The sequence below is a fragment of the Rhamphochromis longiceps genome, linkage group LG20 (assembly GCF_057381845.1).
Source record: "Rhamphochromis longiceps isolate RC_006_pf linkage group LG20, R_longiceps_female_GT1.1, whole genome shotgun sequence".
Lineage (NCBI taxonomy): Eukaryota > Metazoa > Chordata > Actinopteri > Cichliformes > Cichlidae > Rhamphochromis > Rhamphochromis longiceps.
The window spans coordinates 26,200,182-26,216,346 of NC_140576.1; the positions used below are offsets into that span (position 1 = coordinate 26,200,182).

Below are 16,165 nucleotides of genomic sequence, written 5' to 3' on the forward strand. Positions count from 1 at the left end.
GTAGCAACACTGGAATTTATGTTTCCCTCCATGTAGCTTTTCAACACTCTCCTCCTCTCTTTTCCTTCCCAATAAAAAAACAAAAACCAAAAAAAACCAAAAACACAAAACAGCGTCCACTGTCCACTGAAACCGACATGGCTGTCATTGCGCAAGATCATTTGTACTTGCAAAACAGCGTGGGTGTGTGAGTGGAGAAAAAAAGAAAACGATGTGTCTTTTGAGAGATCGGGGAGAAAGTTTCCATGTCACAGTGCCCGTCATTGTTCTGTCTCCTTGAAAGTCCATGCCTGTGGTTGGAAGACAAAGCCTGCTGAGCTGTGCCCGTCTGCACTGGTGGAAAAACACCCACCCACAGATAGACCCACTTCGGGGTGGATCGCACATCAGAAAAATGCTTACCTATAGAGAACATATTAACTGTCCTGCAGGGTGCCAGACTGAGCTACACCTCACTGGATTTCTGCTCTATGTTTAAAAGTTCCAAGGTGAATTTTTACCCTGCATATTACAAGCAATGACAAATGGGAAATGGGACATGCAGGGCAGAAATATTAAAACCCCAGTGAGAAAAATGGTATTGTCAATGTGCCAGTCGAAATCAGATAACAGGGAATAAATAGGGTTTCTCACCTTGGGGAAGAAGGTGCGTGTGACAAACTGTTTGTACTCCAAAAAGGGGATGCCCTGGCTGCGATTCAGTTCCTTGGTCAGGTCTGTCATGTCGGTCTGGAGTTCTGCAAAGCCTGAAGGCGCAAAAAAGAAAAAAATCCCCCCAAAACAAAACAAATGAGATTGAATCATGGGTACTGTTTGTACACCGTGGTTTCTTCCTGTTTCTGGCTCCTCGAGCTTCATTTGTTGCTAAGTAAAGTAAGCAAGAAATCTGTTTTCAGACTAATCCAGTAACCATCAATTTTCCCATCCTGCTGGAAGACTGGTTGATTTCACAGGAAGCTATTTTAAATCAAACACAGAATTATATCATTTAATTTCCTCCATCTAGTATCATCTTCTGGTTAAATACCAAATCCTAATCCTCTGATCTTTTTCCCCTCTCATCCTTTCTTCCTGCCAAACTGTGCAGCCCGTCACGACACGCAGGCAAATATTTACCAAACGACAATCAGAGCAGCCAAATCCAGTCTGAGGCTTTTATCCAAAACATGTGTACAGATCGAGGTTTACATGCAGTAACAGCATCAGCGTGTCCAGATGCTGACTCGAATCTGCATGGCAATGTTGTAGCCACTTTATTGGCTAGCATGTACCAGCAGAGGATAATGTTCACATGTAATGACACGCCAGAGATCTCTTTATAGAAAAGTGCATCCTGTTGCAGGATGAGAGACGTATTTGGGTTACAATGGCTGTTTCTTCAGACTGTGTTTGTGCAGAAAGAAGAGAATACTAGACCAGAGGGATTTAAAACATATTTCATTACACCGCCAGGTTATTTATCCTCCTGCTCGCTAAAGCATCGTCTGAATCAGTTCACACTGTCAGCTCCAGATTATAAGCAGCAGGCCTGAATACCAAACCTCCCCTCTGCCTCACTCTTCAGACAAATATCATGACACTCCCATTTGTGTAACCTGGAATATGTCAATTACCCATCTTCTTTAACCCTCTCCCCCTTTCGCCTGCTTTTATCACATCTTCTCAGCAAAAGTATCCAGTGCTTTGTTCACACTCACCCTGAACTCTGCCACAAATTTATCTGTGTCCTCTGACAAAATAACCTCTCCTCTCCTCCTCTCCCTCCCACGCTTCTGCTTCTCCTCAAGCTTGCGGCCCTCACTCCCGCTCCTATCGCTTCCTCCCTCCATTTTTCTTTCTCTATCCGTCCCCCCTATCGCCACACAATAAATCTGGCTGCTCAGATGCGGAGTGGCCTTCATACTGCTTTGGTCTAATGCCCTAGACACGCACACGCACACACACAGACACAAAACCAAACACAAACTCAAAGGTCTCGTTCCTATAGGGCAGAGGGAGCAGAGGCGATGTGGTCACTCAGTGTGTCTGTCTGTGACGGATCATTTGGCAGAGACTATCTTTTATGAGTCACGCTTACTAGGCACAGATCTGTCCACTGTTGTTTCTTTCTCGCACTTCAGACTAGAAAACCTCAAAAACAAATATACTTTTCTGCTCGCATGCGCACACAAACACAGATATACACAAACAAGTGTGGTCAACATTTCTGTCTTCATGCAAACTTCTTTTTTTTTCAAAATCGCTATCAAAAGTGACTTTGATAACAAAGTTTGTACTGGTGCGCTCATGTGTGTGTGTGTGATGTTCTTATAAACACACCTTTACGGATCTCCTCTCTGATCTGGGACTCCATCTCCTCCATTTGGAGTAGCGTTTTCTGCCAGTAGCGTTCTGCCCTTCGGCTCTTTGTGCAGTACACTACCAGAGCTGAGAAAAAAAAAAAAAAAACACAAAAGAGTGAGAAAAATACAATGCAACTAATTTACAAAACAACTGCTGTTATCACACACTGTCAACTTCCTGGAAATAATAACAGGGTCAAAATGGGACTGAGAGATTTTCGAATGGATGAAATTATTTTCGTGTTTTTTTAGCTTTTATGAGCTCGTGGAAAAGACTTTGTGCCAATGTTTTTCACAGTGAGAACACGGGACGTTAAAATGATTTACGCACTAATATTTCAACATTTATGTCACACCCACAAAGTCTGGCAAGAAAAGAAAGGAGGTTGGCTTTTTTTGTTTTTTTTTTAATATCTGAGAACAGATTCATACCGGGAAACTGTGTGAAAATCCACACTAACACCAATTTTCACCCATACACCTGCTGCCCCAGAGACACACTCAAAGATTACAGTGTATACACACACATAAGCACACAGATGGTGTAAACGGTAAGAGGAACACTGTGGTCTTTGTGCAATGGATACTGAAGAGGAATGAAGGGAGGCGCAGGAATCTATGACCCCCGAATTCCTTTTATCTATTTCCCATCTGGAGCACGCATTGCTATAACAGGCATACATCCATCACGTTCTGGTAAGTATGTGTACACAACTTACCCACAGTGCACAGCAGCAGCAGCACACAGCACACCACAATGGATACCACGATGGCCATCTCGCTGCCGCCGAGCTGCACTGTGGCAACTTTGCGTCGAAAGTTCCCCACTTGCACCTAAAAAGAAAAAGGAAATGACAAATGAAACTGGGTCAAGCTCCTTCAAAAATCGGCCTCCTCCATTGTTCTGTTTTAAGTTTTCCCTTCTCCTTCTATGGATTTTTCTAACAGCGTGACTGTCAACTATATCGCCTCAAGCCCAACATTTACTTTTGTGTTCTTAGAAGCTTATTTAACGATATAAAACATTAAATTCAAAATAAAAAACTTTCAGCTCTTAATCACTGCAAATAAAAATATACTCCCCAAAAAACAAGCTACCTATTCTATAATTATCTGACAATATGTGCATTTTAATATAACGCTTAAATGATCCCATCTCCATCTCACTAGTCCAGAAATTTGATAAAAATGCCCCAGCTGTCAGATCTTTTGAGTCAGCTGCTGGTTAGATGTTGCAAAAAGCCAACTCTAAAGCTGTGCAAGCATGTTGAAATCCTAGCAGATGGACTTAGAGTAGTGGGAATATGAGCAAATGATGTGTAAAGATAATTATAGCAGCCCAAATGAGATAAAATAAAGGGATTGTTTAAAATGGTTTGCACTGATGAAGGAAGAGTGGCGAGAATTAAACCCCACTTCCTGGATAGTTGGCTAGGAAATGAATGGCTGGAGTCAAATTGTTGTCCCTTTTCCTGCACTACATTGTAACCCAGTAAGGTAATATCCAAAAAGGCAAAAAGAAAAAGTTGAAGGCAGAAGTTTGCAGAACACACAGTAATGAGCAGTAGATGCATTAAAACTTTTCTTTGTAACACAGAGTGAGTAGAGTGCAACAGAAGCAGTTCTTAATGAGAACACAAGTTGCTGCAAACATGCACAAGCACATCATTTTTTTCTCCATAGGCACAGGTGCACATATGCAGAAAAAAAAAATTACACACTGTAGATTTTGAAAAATGGTCTCTCGCTGCAACGAGTCACCCAGTTCAGTCTAACCCAGATGTGACAAGAAAAGAACTTTCACTTCTGCCTTCTGATTAGTCAGCAGGGTCTCTCTGGTCCCTGCTCACATCATTCCCGCTCCTTCCCCAATCTGAACATATTTCATGAAAAGAGACGGAGATCAAAAAGCCTCCAATCCTCAGACCAAATCCTTCTTACAGTGGTCTTACTCTAACGGGGGGAAGCTGGCTCACCGGGCTCCCTCATTTTCACATTCCCTCTTGCTCTTTCTGTTCCAGACATTTATTTACTCAGACCAGCCAGAGGAGGCCTTCTTCCAGAGGTTGCAACAGCCAGGCCTGGTGTAATGGAGGGGAAAATGCCATTGTTCCATGTTCCTGTTTCGCTTGGGGTACAAAAACACTGCTTCCCCACATCCACTTCTGCAGCACTTCAGAGCCAAGCACAACACAGGCGTACAAAAATAGATCTTCCACCAAAAGTAAGTGAAGTAACACAAATGGCCACGAGCTATGCGTCACCCCAACATGTATGCATTTATTCAAATGTGCCAGCACAAAGGAAAATGCACTTGCACTCTGTATTTATGCCCCTGTCAAATGCGCTTGCAAATCATCCTCAGTGCTCGTGTGCAGGAAGCAGACAGCCCACCCATTTGTGTTATGACATCTTATCTGACCCTTGCCCTGACTTTATGTGTTTGCTAATTGCCAGTGTTTATTCTGAGACATCCTGAGAGACAGATGGGGGTGGAGGTTTGCTTGAGCAAGCCACAGGTACACAAGGAGAGACAGACAGAGAAGGAAGGAGAGGCTTTACTTCTATTTTTGTGTCAAAGTGGGGAAACGCTTCTTACAGTTCACCTCAACCGTGGCAGAGAACGACTAACATATGTTTTCTGAGCTATTTCAGCAAACCACTCGCAGTTTGGCTCATATTTAAATATAGATGAATGCTTTCCCCCTTAATAGAGCCCTATCGAAACAGACCAGAACGGATATCTACAGATGGGGAAGAGAGATGGGTAGGAAAAAGAGGGTCTGGTTTTATCAGGACTGCTCAGGGCTTAGCCATGTCTTGATTAGGGCGTTTAATGGAGAATGAAAGAACCAGGAAACAAAAAACAAAGACACAAGTGAAGAGTGAGATCATCGCTGACTCAGAAGTTTTTGGGATCAGTGTGAGCAGTCTGTGCAATATATGATAGAAGAACTGATAAAAGATTAAAGACATGAACAACAGTTGGCAAACACATAACTATTTGTTGTGCCACAGAATGACGACTAACCACCCCCAACTGACTACTATTTCATGATGGAATGAGGAGCGACTACAACCCATTTATAATGCATGTAGAGCGGCACACTCACAAATGACTTGCAGAGCACGCATTCAGATTTTTGCAGATAAAATCCGTTTCAGTGTGCATCACAGGTGGTACAGATTCTGACTAAATGCTTGGCTTGAATACCGTGTAATATTTGGTTGAAACTCTAAAATTATCGAGGTCCAGGCAGCAATATTTTCAGCACAAGTCTGAATTGTATATTTGCATGTTATAGTGTTTTACAAGGTTTAATACTTACAAAGACAGGAAGCTCCCTTTCGCTGGAGCTGGATAGTCCGTTGATAGTGCAGTGGAACAGCTGGTCATTGTGAAAAGTGATGTTGCAGGGATAGGAGCCAATCATCACTGAGTATTCCTCCGGCATCAGCTCCAGATCGCTTGGTACTTTCTGTGCCAGAAACGAATAAAAACAGCCGTCAGCCGGTCAGGAGTAAGATAGCAGAGGGGCCTACTTCGAACAAGCGCAGATAACATTCACGAAGAGATTTACCCCACACATACGTGCAGACACATAGGCATTCTAGTGTGCACGCACAGAAACCGAGCCGTGGCAGGCCTGTCATGCAGAGAAAGGCAGCGGGAAACTCATCCAGTTTGGGCTAGAGTTCAGCTCGAAGCACAAAACATTCCCACTCCCCCTCTCACATGGCCAGAAAAGTTTCTACAAACAAACCCGATCACGGTCATCCCTGTCTGAGCCCAGAATAACATTCTCAGGGCCTTTACAGAAGCCTTTTGAAATAAGATGCATGGACAATGTTTTCCAATCAGTCTAACTCTGCTGCTTCCATTAAAGCCCGGAATTTCACTGCTTAAATAGACGCTCGTCTGATTTTACACATGAAGTGTGATTTCACTGACTCAGGAGGTGTAGCACTTAGCTTATTTAAAAAGCAGCACAATATCTTCCGAGGATCTAGTGAAGGATTTTTAAATGCTTAAAAATTTATAGTAGGGATCAGGAGAACTCACTTTACAGATGGTGGGCACTGAGTTTGAAAGATTTTTATCAGGCATGACAGAAATGAAAGATGTCCTTCACTTCCAATATGGTAATTTCTTGATTTTGAAGCTTGTCCCGTGTTAGGACCTAAGGCTCAGATCACTTGCACAATGCTAATTACATGTTAATCTTCATTACTTCTTCTTCTTCTTCTTGTTTTGGCTGGTGTCTTTAAAAGTCACCATAGTGGATCATCTTCCTCTTGCACAGCAATCCCCTGCATGTTGCCCTACAGTACATCCATGAACCTCCTCTGAGGTCTTTTTTCAACATTCTTTGTTCAGTTTACCCACTATTACTCCTCCATCTCAACATTCCTGCTCAATCTGACCTGTCCCTAATTATTCCCATTATTTAGTAGAGTCTCTCACATATCGTCAAAATATCTGAAACTCTTAGACTAAAGTACCCTTTTTAACATGTATAACATAAAATCTAGTTGTCTGTTCAAGGGTCACGGTGGTTAAGCGGTTAGCATTTTTACTTCAGGTTCGACCCAGGCCGGGTCTCTTCTGCAGGTTCTGCCCATGTTTTGGTTCCTCCCCTACCAAAATCATAATGGGTCCGTGCTGTCTATGTTGGCCCAGAAGACTCATGCAAAATAAATTCTTAATCTGAAATATTTTACTAATCAGTTAATTAAGGGTTAATGAGTAATGCAAGAAACGTCATTCCACCAGAGTTCAATAATAGTTTTTCTAGTCAGGAATGTAGAAACTTCAGTACACAAAGATCAGACACAGATGATTAAATCGGCTGTAAAAAGTCTAGCTGCATTACTTCAAGTACTTTATTTGAAAGTAGAAATCCAGTCAGGAACAGTCAGGAACGAACTGTAATCTTGCCACAGTGAGCTTTACTGTGAAACAACAAAGAAGAATTTTAATATTCATCTTTGGGCACTAACTCCAAGGTTTGTGTATGATTGCATGACTCCTTGTGTTTCTTGTGGTTTTACTTTTTACTGTGTCACAGCCTTCTCTGTAATTAATTTGCTATGTACAGTGTTATTATTACTAATAATAGACTAACCTACAAACAGAGAGACGTACAAACATATGAGCCTTTTTGTATGAAATGGCAATTTCCCTTCAATATAAGAATGACAAGTGAGGAAGTATGCGTGTGTTTATCCCCAGCGTGCTTCCTTGTTTTGATTACACCCTTAGGACACTGTTCTGTCCCCACTGCAGATTGCAGCCCCCTGGGTCTCTGTCAACAAATGCTTCCTTGAACAAACACAACACACACACATCATACACAGACACAAAAAGCATCAAGCTATCACACCAATATGTTTGAGCATATTCTAAGAAATAGATTTTTATAACCCCAATATGCACAAGATTTTCACACGGAAACTAATAGAAAAGGCCAAAACAATGGATTCAACAGGCCGAAAACAGAATAAAGGATAACAAAACCCACCCACATTCCAGCTCAGGTTCTTAATATAGGCTGGCTGGCTAACAAGCTCCCTATTAAACAAACGCATTTCTCTTCAGCCTCTCTCTCCCATTCAGCTCCACCACGAGTGGAATCCATCTTCCTAAATCAAACAGGAAACAACAAATGAGTCGACCATGTAGATGGGCTGAACCCGGCACACACCGACACATAAAGAGGAAGCTGCGTCGTGTTCAAACTTTCCTGTCTGCGCTGTTAGTATGTGCATTTTTTTACGGTGTCACAGCCAGAAACCCTCTAGGGTGATGAATTCATGCAGACAGGTGCTTAGATTAGCCAGAACGTGGAACATGGGACCTCCAACTAAACAAAGCCCCCCTTCCCCCTTAGACCTGCAACATTAGAAGTCAACACATTACAGGGGACAGAGCCTTTGAAGTGTTTTATATGCCTCTGGTTTATGTGAATATGAATAAAGAAACAGTCAGCTCTGTCGGCTCATAACAGTGGGGGCATTCAGGTTTACAGCAGTGATGCTTTTGAAACCACAAAACAAGCCAGAAAATAGCATCACTAGTTCAAGGAGTAGAGTAAGTATTTCATTTTTTTCAAAGCTCGCCACATAACAACATAAAAGGCCTGATGTCTTCTGATGGTACCTTTAAGTCTGACCAGCTTTTTGATGAAATAAAATTAAAATGCAAATTATTTGTGTGGAAATGTCTGTAGGGACTGGCAGACTTCTGGGGATTTCTGAGGATCTTTTTGTAGACCAGCACAAAGTGAAGCATGAAAGTGATTGAACAGTGTCGCTCACATTGATGATGAGTGTCAGCTGCTCCCCTGAATGGTGTTTGATTAGCTTCTCCTTGTTGGCGGTGAAGAACTGAGGATCCTCCACATATTCCAAGGGAAAGTGACCTATGTGAGGTTCCTCCTCTTCTTCTTCGTCATCGGTATCAGACGAGAAAGGCCTGTCATTCGTGTAAAGGACTCCATTCAGCAAGAACTGCACTGAGGTCGGCTGGGATTGGTTGGATGGAGGAGAGCGGCAGGCAATTGTGGAGGGGGTGAGCACTTCACACTGCTGTAGAAGGACCAGAGAGGACAACAGTTACTTACTTTGAACCAATAATTTATTTGTGTCTGCATGTTTATGACTACATCACAGGAGAAAATAATTATTTTCTAGTGAATCCCAAGATCCCACACATCTGACTATCTGACTGAAAGCGTCAAGCAAAATAAATGAGGAAATAATTAGGATACTCACTGAATGTCCAATTCCCACCACCTGCATGGTGACACTCTGTACCAGATCAAAACCCTGGCCTGTCACTGTGATGTTCCTGCCACCACTGTGACACACACACAACAGAGAGTCACATCTCAGCTGCGACAAAAAAATGTGTCAAATTCATACTGACATGCAAATACTTTGGGACCCTTCTCCAACACGAGACAGAGACAGGACAAGATAATAAAGCACACCAGTTTGAATACACTGAAAAGCCTCACATGTCCTCAAAAACATGCCACTGCCCTGTCACACTGAAGCTGTGCAATTTAGAGAACAATAGGAAGAAGACACTGAGGACAATATTACAGTAATGACTTATGCCTGTGACTGGGAATGCGAGGAGAACTCCAAAGTATTGCATGTGGAGATTTTTAATCCTTGAGATGTGTGTGGTGGTATACGTACCTGCGGAAGCTCATTTTGGGGTGGATGGAGGTGATAGTGGGGTTCCTCTCATAGGTGTATGTGGTGCTAAGCTCTGGACCCTCACAAGTTTTGTTCTCAAACTCTACACACACTGTTACTGGGTCAGTGTGTGCCTGTGAGGCAGGAGGCATGATGCATTCAATTGTTCGAGCTGTTTTCCTAATAAAAGAAAGAAAAGAAAAACAGGTAAACGGTGTAACCTCAGAACTTGCAATGTCTACAACTGTTTAATCCCCAAAATACTTCCAATTACAATTGAAGTCATATTGGCAGAGTTGCACAGAAGTCAAAAATCTGTTTTGGAAAGCATTAGGGATACAGGTAAAGGTGCTGAATTTTATGCCGGCTTCACTGTGCAGCCTGAATAAATAATTACTGTGTAGCTGCATTTGTTATCAGCTACAGAAAAGGGCGCTATTAATATGGGCAAAGCAAAGAAAGCTATTTAAATCCTTTGTGGTTTATTGGTAAGCATTCAAAGTCACAGAGAGTTTAGAACCACTTGAAATTTGGCCAGCTTAACAAAAGTTGCAGAAACTGCTTGACGAAAGTCGTACTCACTTAGTGATAATGCATTCCTGTGTTGTGTTGACCTTGACTTTAACCTCAGATCCAATGTTAAGGTGTTCCCCATTGATGGTCACTTTGGTTCCTCCAGCACGCAAGCCCCGCTCCGGCTCCATGGACAGTAGCTTTGGGATCTGCATGCAGAGGAAAGATATGGGACACTACTAACAAGAAATCACATTTATCAGTAGAAATCTGACAGCTTCTGTCACTGGAAAAGACAGGCTTAGTAAAAACTGCGTTTGTGCTCTATGATGCCTTTCTTGACAACAAATAAAATCTTTCCTTATCCTTTGAGGTTTAAATATTACGTCTTTACAGATGGGCTGAGACAGCTGCTGACTATAACAATAAATTAGTGAGGAAAACTGAAGACAGCCCACGCTGCAGTATGTTAAAGTGCTGCTGAAGCCAACAGGCATTTAAGGCCCAAGTAGCAGGACAGCTGTACTGTACTGCGGGTAAGAAGCAATAATGTTCATGCATACGCATGAGAAACTTCATGCACACGTAATCATACATGCACAAAAGCACCTACACACAAATAAAAAGCCTCCTTGGGCGAAGATGAATATCCCTGTCCAGCTCTGCAGCTACCAGCATCAGCATTCCTGCTCTTTTCAAACTTTTTATCCCCGCCGTGAACCTCGCCTCCAGGGAAACCTCTTATCCTCACTGACAGGATTCACTTCCTCAGTGCACAGGGATGGAGCAGACCTATTGTGTATTTTTGTTTAGGAGGGGGCGTAAGGAGGCAGATGTTTCCGTCAAGAGGTTTGAGGAAGGAGATGCGGTAGAGGCACATATCCTGTCTCCAGAACTGCTTCCCCTTTCTCTCACATCTTCTCCTGCAGTAAAACACCTCCCGACACTGACCAGTTCTGAGATGGATAAGGAAGCTCAGGAGGAGGTCCAACAACAGTCCTTACTATGTTTGTCGTTCTAGATTTTAAAAAAATCCTTATGTATCAAGAAGGGTTTCAAGATTGGGATGATTTCTCTGTGGGATGACTCACAAGGAGATCTGTTTGTAGAAGCTCCAGACATGACAGCTCGTTCCAGCACTGGATTGTAAAAAAAATTCTTTGTCTATAAACAAAGAGAAACAAATGGCTTACATGGGTATTTCCACTGGGTGAATACTCTTAGAGACTGAGAGACTGTGTGGGTTGAGGTCAATTAACACAATGCTGGCCAGCTCGCCTCGTCCGGTGATGAATTCAGAGCAAGGGGACATTCCAACAATCACCATATTTGTTTTTTCTGGCATTCAATGCTGAATGACAATGGTGCTTAGCTTACAGCTCACATGGATGTTTGAAGATTCCCACACACTAGCATTCCTCTGAATCATAAAACGCATCTGTTAACACTTAACTGACACACATGGGGAGGCTTTCCCAGTGGGGAAGGAGCAAAAAAAAAAGGAGCATAGATGAAGAGTGTGGAGGAAGAGGCAGATAGAACAGAAAGCAAAAACCAGCAGGAGGGTGGATATCTGGAGAATACTCACTAAATATGAGAAGGTCTCCTTTGACTTCCCCATCCCACTCTGCTCCACATCCACTTGGACAATATCGCTCCTGTTATCTGCAGCCCTCCCAGTGACACACACCAGCCTGGGGACAGAACACCACAACAGAGGATCAGTTAATAAAAGAGAACAATATGAATAACAAGCAAAAAAAAAAAAAATGATGCTCACAATTTTAAATCAATAAACTCATTTGAAAAAAAAAAAGGAGTCGCTCAACTCAAATTGCAAGTGAGGGAAACCAATATAAGAATGAAAAAGGAGATCTCGACCTGCTAAACAAAGACACATAATTAATCTTGGGGAATAGTGTTATGAACTAATTCATCAATGCCCATTGCATTTACATAAGGGAATCCAATAAAGCCCTGGGATATCAGATATTAGGGGAAGTAAAGTTCAAAGCTCCTTAGACCAGATGTGTCTAACCACAGAGGAGATTAAGAAGCTGCCGTGGCTTGTACTCTTACCTCCTGGCTGTGATTATACCCTGTGCCATCAGTGCACACTCTACAGAGACGTCTCATATTAATGACATGGTGGTGTACTGAGGCACAGAGACCTACTGTTCTGGGACCTCACTGGGATAAATGTACCAAAGGGGGAACACAACCTTTATCGCCTCAAATGATCTCCTTCCAGCTTGACACCCTGTCGGTTTATTTAGTCAGGTGCCTGCTGCTACAGTGGTTATAAATTCTCAGCTAGCGATATATGATTGACAGAGGAGACCCATGGAATTTACATAAGTGCAGGAGCTGTGCTTAGTGTGGGAGGACCTGGCAGGACACACAGTAGATGCGGCTGGGCTGGGTCGGTCTAGGCTTGGCTGAGGTCAAGCTGTCGGGGCTTTCTAAATATCAAGCCTTAAACAAAGTGACATGTATTCTAGCATATAACAACCCTAATTAAAACAAATTTTCCCCTTTTTTCATAAGCCAGAATAGGTGTTAAAAGGAAACTAAAATAACCTGCAGTACCAACCATCTGTTGATAGCAGGGTCTACATTCATGCTCATTAATTACAGAAGCATCAGGTAAAGAATGCCATTACACTCAAATTACACTCCTCTCAGTTATGTGGCATGAGGGCAGAAGTGCACCTGTTTGGGAAAAAATGCATCGCTTCACATGCTCTAAATTAGAGAGGAAAGAAAAACAAGGACAAACAAAATGAAACATGACTATTCACAGGATCAAGCCTGAGGGAAATAAGAGAAATTGGAGCCTGAATCAGTCTCAACTTGCAGGGTAGCTTCAGGCTGGGAACTAAACTGTTATCAAAACTGTACATCATATTATATGATGTTTGCTATTGAACCATAATGTTGAGGATAATTCTGCACAGCAAAGACACAAAGTCATTTTTTCCTGTGAACTACAACACAAGGGGTTTTCTCAGCAGATAGATGCTATGATGAAGTCAGCCTGTACCATTTAAACTGAAACTAGGTGTGTCTCATAGTTTCAGGAAAGAGTTTAGAATCTTTCATAATCCGAACATGTCAAAAACATTTTGACATTGCCTTCAAACCTGCTCAATCTAAGCTGTCCCTCATCATTCCCATTATTTTTTAGTGCCTCTCACATATTCTAAAACTATATTTAATCCTGAGATGAAATTACCCCTTATAATGTCTATAACATCAGGTTAAGTTGCTTTTTCAAGGGTTAGACAGCATGGTGGCCTCTCTACCTTTGTCTCTGAACCACTCAGTTTGAGCCATCCCGCTCTCATTTCTAATCCTGTATATCCTGGTCACTCCCAATGAAAATCTTAACCTTTCTTAACCGATTCAGTTCTGCCACCTTCAGCTCCTCCTGTTCTTTTGTTATTACTACCATCTTATAACCACACATCATAGCGGGTCTCACTGCCTTCTTGGAAACCTTCCCATTTACTCTGGCTGCTATCCTTCTTTTACAAATCACCCCTGACACTCGTCACCACCCACTCCACCCTGCCTGAACTCTCTTCTTCACCTGTCTTGTACACTGTCCATTGCTTTGGATCCTCTCATTGAACACACTCTGTAATATTTGACTTCACACTGATAAAACACTGTAAAAAAACACCAACAAAATCTTCACATTGGAGAACCTGGAGCCAGGAAACTGCTGCCATTTTTGTTTACAAAAATTTATTTAAACAATTAACAGAATTATCAAAACAGATGTTGAATAATTTGGAATAATTTCCTGTTGATTGACTGATCAATGCAGCTCCACTCGAAGTATATAACAATAACTTCTTATGGCATAATTAAATTTCCACCAATTAACTCAGATGAATTATTTTTAATCTTCTGCTAAATTAGACTCTTGCCAGTTACGAGACAATTAACTTCTCAGAGCTAGTGTGGCAGCAGTGACAGTACTTGCTATATATCCCACAGTGCCAAATGAAACAGTGCAGAAGAAAACTATGCAGCCTCCCGCATACACAATGCATGTTGCAACACTTCCATGTTTAATTTTTAGATATGTACCAACGTGTCCAATGTTCCATCGATGTGCAATCAGATAAAAAAGCATAGAAGTAGACTTTTGTAAGATATGCAGATAATGTGGTGTGTGCATGAGGGTGTATGCTGGACGTGATGTTGATGTGGTGTGATTCTACTCAAAGGACAGGCAGACTCCCTGCAGGAGCGCACAGGGCCTGGGCTGACCCCTGCTCTATATTCCAGCATTGCCCCACTGTGGAGATATTACAGTCGGGAGGGCAACATTTGTTCTAGCACTGAGATGTCTCTAATCATTTCCCTCGAGTGGCTGCAAAATCATCAACAATCCAGTCCGTATGTGTCTGAATACAAGTGTTTTCTGGGGCCGAGCTAAATGGACACAGCGACGGCCACTCAAGGTTCGTATGAAAATGATGAAAAGGAAGGGCAGCATGGAGGACCTGAGCCAAACATCAAGTGAAGCACTTCAATAAATGAGGTGTGCTTAGACTGACTGTGCCATTAATTAACATGTTGACACTGGGTGAGAAGAGCATAGCCTCTCCAGTGCTGCACATTTTCCTTTTGGCACACAGATGTGAACTTTCACCTTTCAGCACACGGGCAGACACCTGTCTCAACAGTCGTGGTAAATGAGGTCACATGCACAGGTGTGTGTATGCTGATGAGTAGGCTGTGTATATGAAGAGAGCAATACTGACGGCTGGCAAGGTCTTATGAATGAGGGGAATTTGAAGCAGACCTTCCTGCTTCAGGGGTGTGGTGTGAATAGCTTTACATTGTACCTCAAAATTAAGTTGTGAAGGTGATGAGACAGGATCACTAATCAATCACCGGAGTGCCCCACAAGGAAGAAGTAGAAAAATGTCTGGTTTCGCATGCCTGCGCGTCTGTGCAAGTCAAATGTGCTGACACTGTCAGACGCACTGATGTGTTATGATTTGTCAGTGCCACTTCCAGCAATGACGACGTGCTGTCACAACAACCAGCCTTTGGAGCCAATAAGGAATGACAACATGGGATGAGCTCACCCCGGAGTGAAACGTGATTCGTTGTTTTCTACATGTGTGGTTTGGGGGGAATGTGTCAGGCAGTTGGAGTGACAGGTAAGACCCGCAGGTCACCCTAGAACTGGTCTTAATACAATGATTGGCTTCAGTGGAGCAAGACCAGATAAACAGTTCCATTCAGGGAACATTACAGATACGGAATGAAAGTTCGGATGTAATTGTCGAGTTACTGACTTTTCACTGAGTTCTGCTAGAGTCGGAGTCGGGCTCCTTCTGTCTCCATGGTGACAATGTGACGGTTCCTGAGCTTTGGAGGGGTGGTGATGGAGCCATTTAAAATGAGAAGTGTGCTGCATAATAATATTTGTGAAAATTAGCCTCATGAATGCATGAAAACTGAGCCACACGTGGACAGTGGGTATTTTAATTTCATGATTGGTGGGCCTATATAAAGCAGATCTAATCACTGTCACAGATCTCTGTGATGGTGATTAATTAACAAGAGGAAGTTTATAAACTGCCCCCTCTTGGATTGTCTTTAAATAAAAGTTGGTCAAGCACAAAATAAAAAGTATGGATTTCCTCTGCTGCCCTTGATGGTTTATTTCTGTTTCTTTTCTTTGTAGCACGCCAAATAATAGACCATTTTCCACCTGACCTCCTAGACGTTAGAACTAGGGTTATCTGGCCTGGGATCAAAAACTTTTACGTTGCTTTCATTTATACATTTGGCATGTATACAATGAATCCATCTCTTTCATATGCTCTGGCTAATCTGTCGGTATCTAGAAATTTAAAACATTTTGCAGAAGAAAAGATAAAACCATTTTCAGTGCATTCTTTTTTCTGAGAATTTGAGGCTCAGGTGTAATTTATATTTCTAGTTGTCGCTAAAATGGCTTCGAGCCTTTATAAACACCTGGAGATCTGCTGGGCAAACTGTTTCTAACTCGTCACCGTGAGATTACCTACATTTCTTTCTTTTTTAAAAAACTTTTGTCCTATTGTGCAAAATTC

General features: G+C 42.3%; 1 protein-coding gene across 1 annotated transcript in view; it reads right to left on the reverse strand.

Annotated features, from left to right (window-relative positions):
- The window catches only part of plxnd1 (plexin D1), a 72,389-nt gene that overhangs the window by 15,668 nt on the left and 40,556 nt on the right, over positions 1-16,165 (reverse strand). The window contains exons 14-22 of the mRNA XM_085393697.1: positions 11,650-11,755; positions 10,131-10,270; positions 9,549-9,728; positions 9,117-9,201; positions 8,661-8,930; positions 5,672-5,821; positions 3,062-3,176; positions 2,320-2,427; positions 634-746 (exon numbers count right to left, since the gene is read on the reverse strand). Of these exons, the coding sequence (XP_085249823.1) occupies positions 634-746; positions 2,320-2,427; positions 3,062-3,176; positions 5,672-5,821; positions 8,661-8,930; positions 9,117-9,201; positions 9,549-9,728; positions 10,131-10,270; positions 11,650-11,755 (1,267 nt within the window). The remainder of the gene's footprint in view (positions 1-633; positions 747-2,319; positions 2,428-3,061; positions 3,177-5,671; positions 5,822-8,660; positions 8,931-9,116; positions 9,202-9,548; positions 9,729-10,130; positions 10,271-11,649; positions 11,756-16,165) is intronic.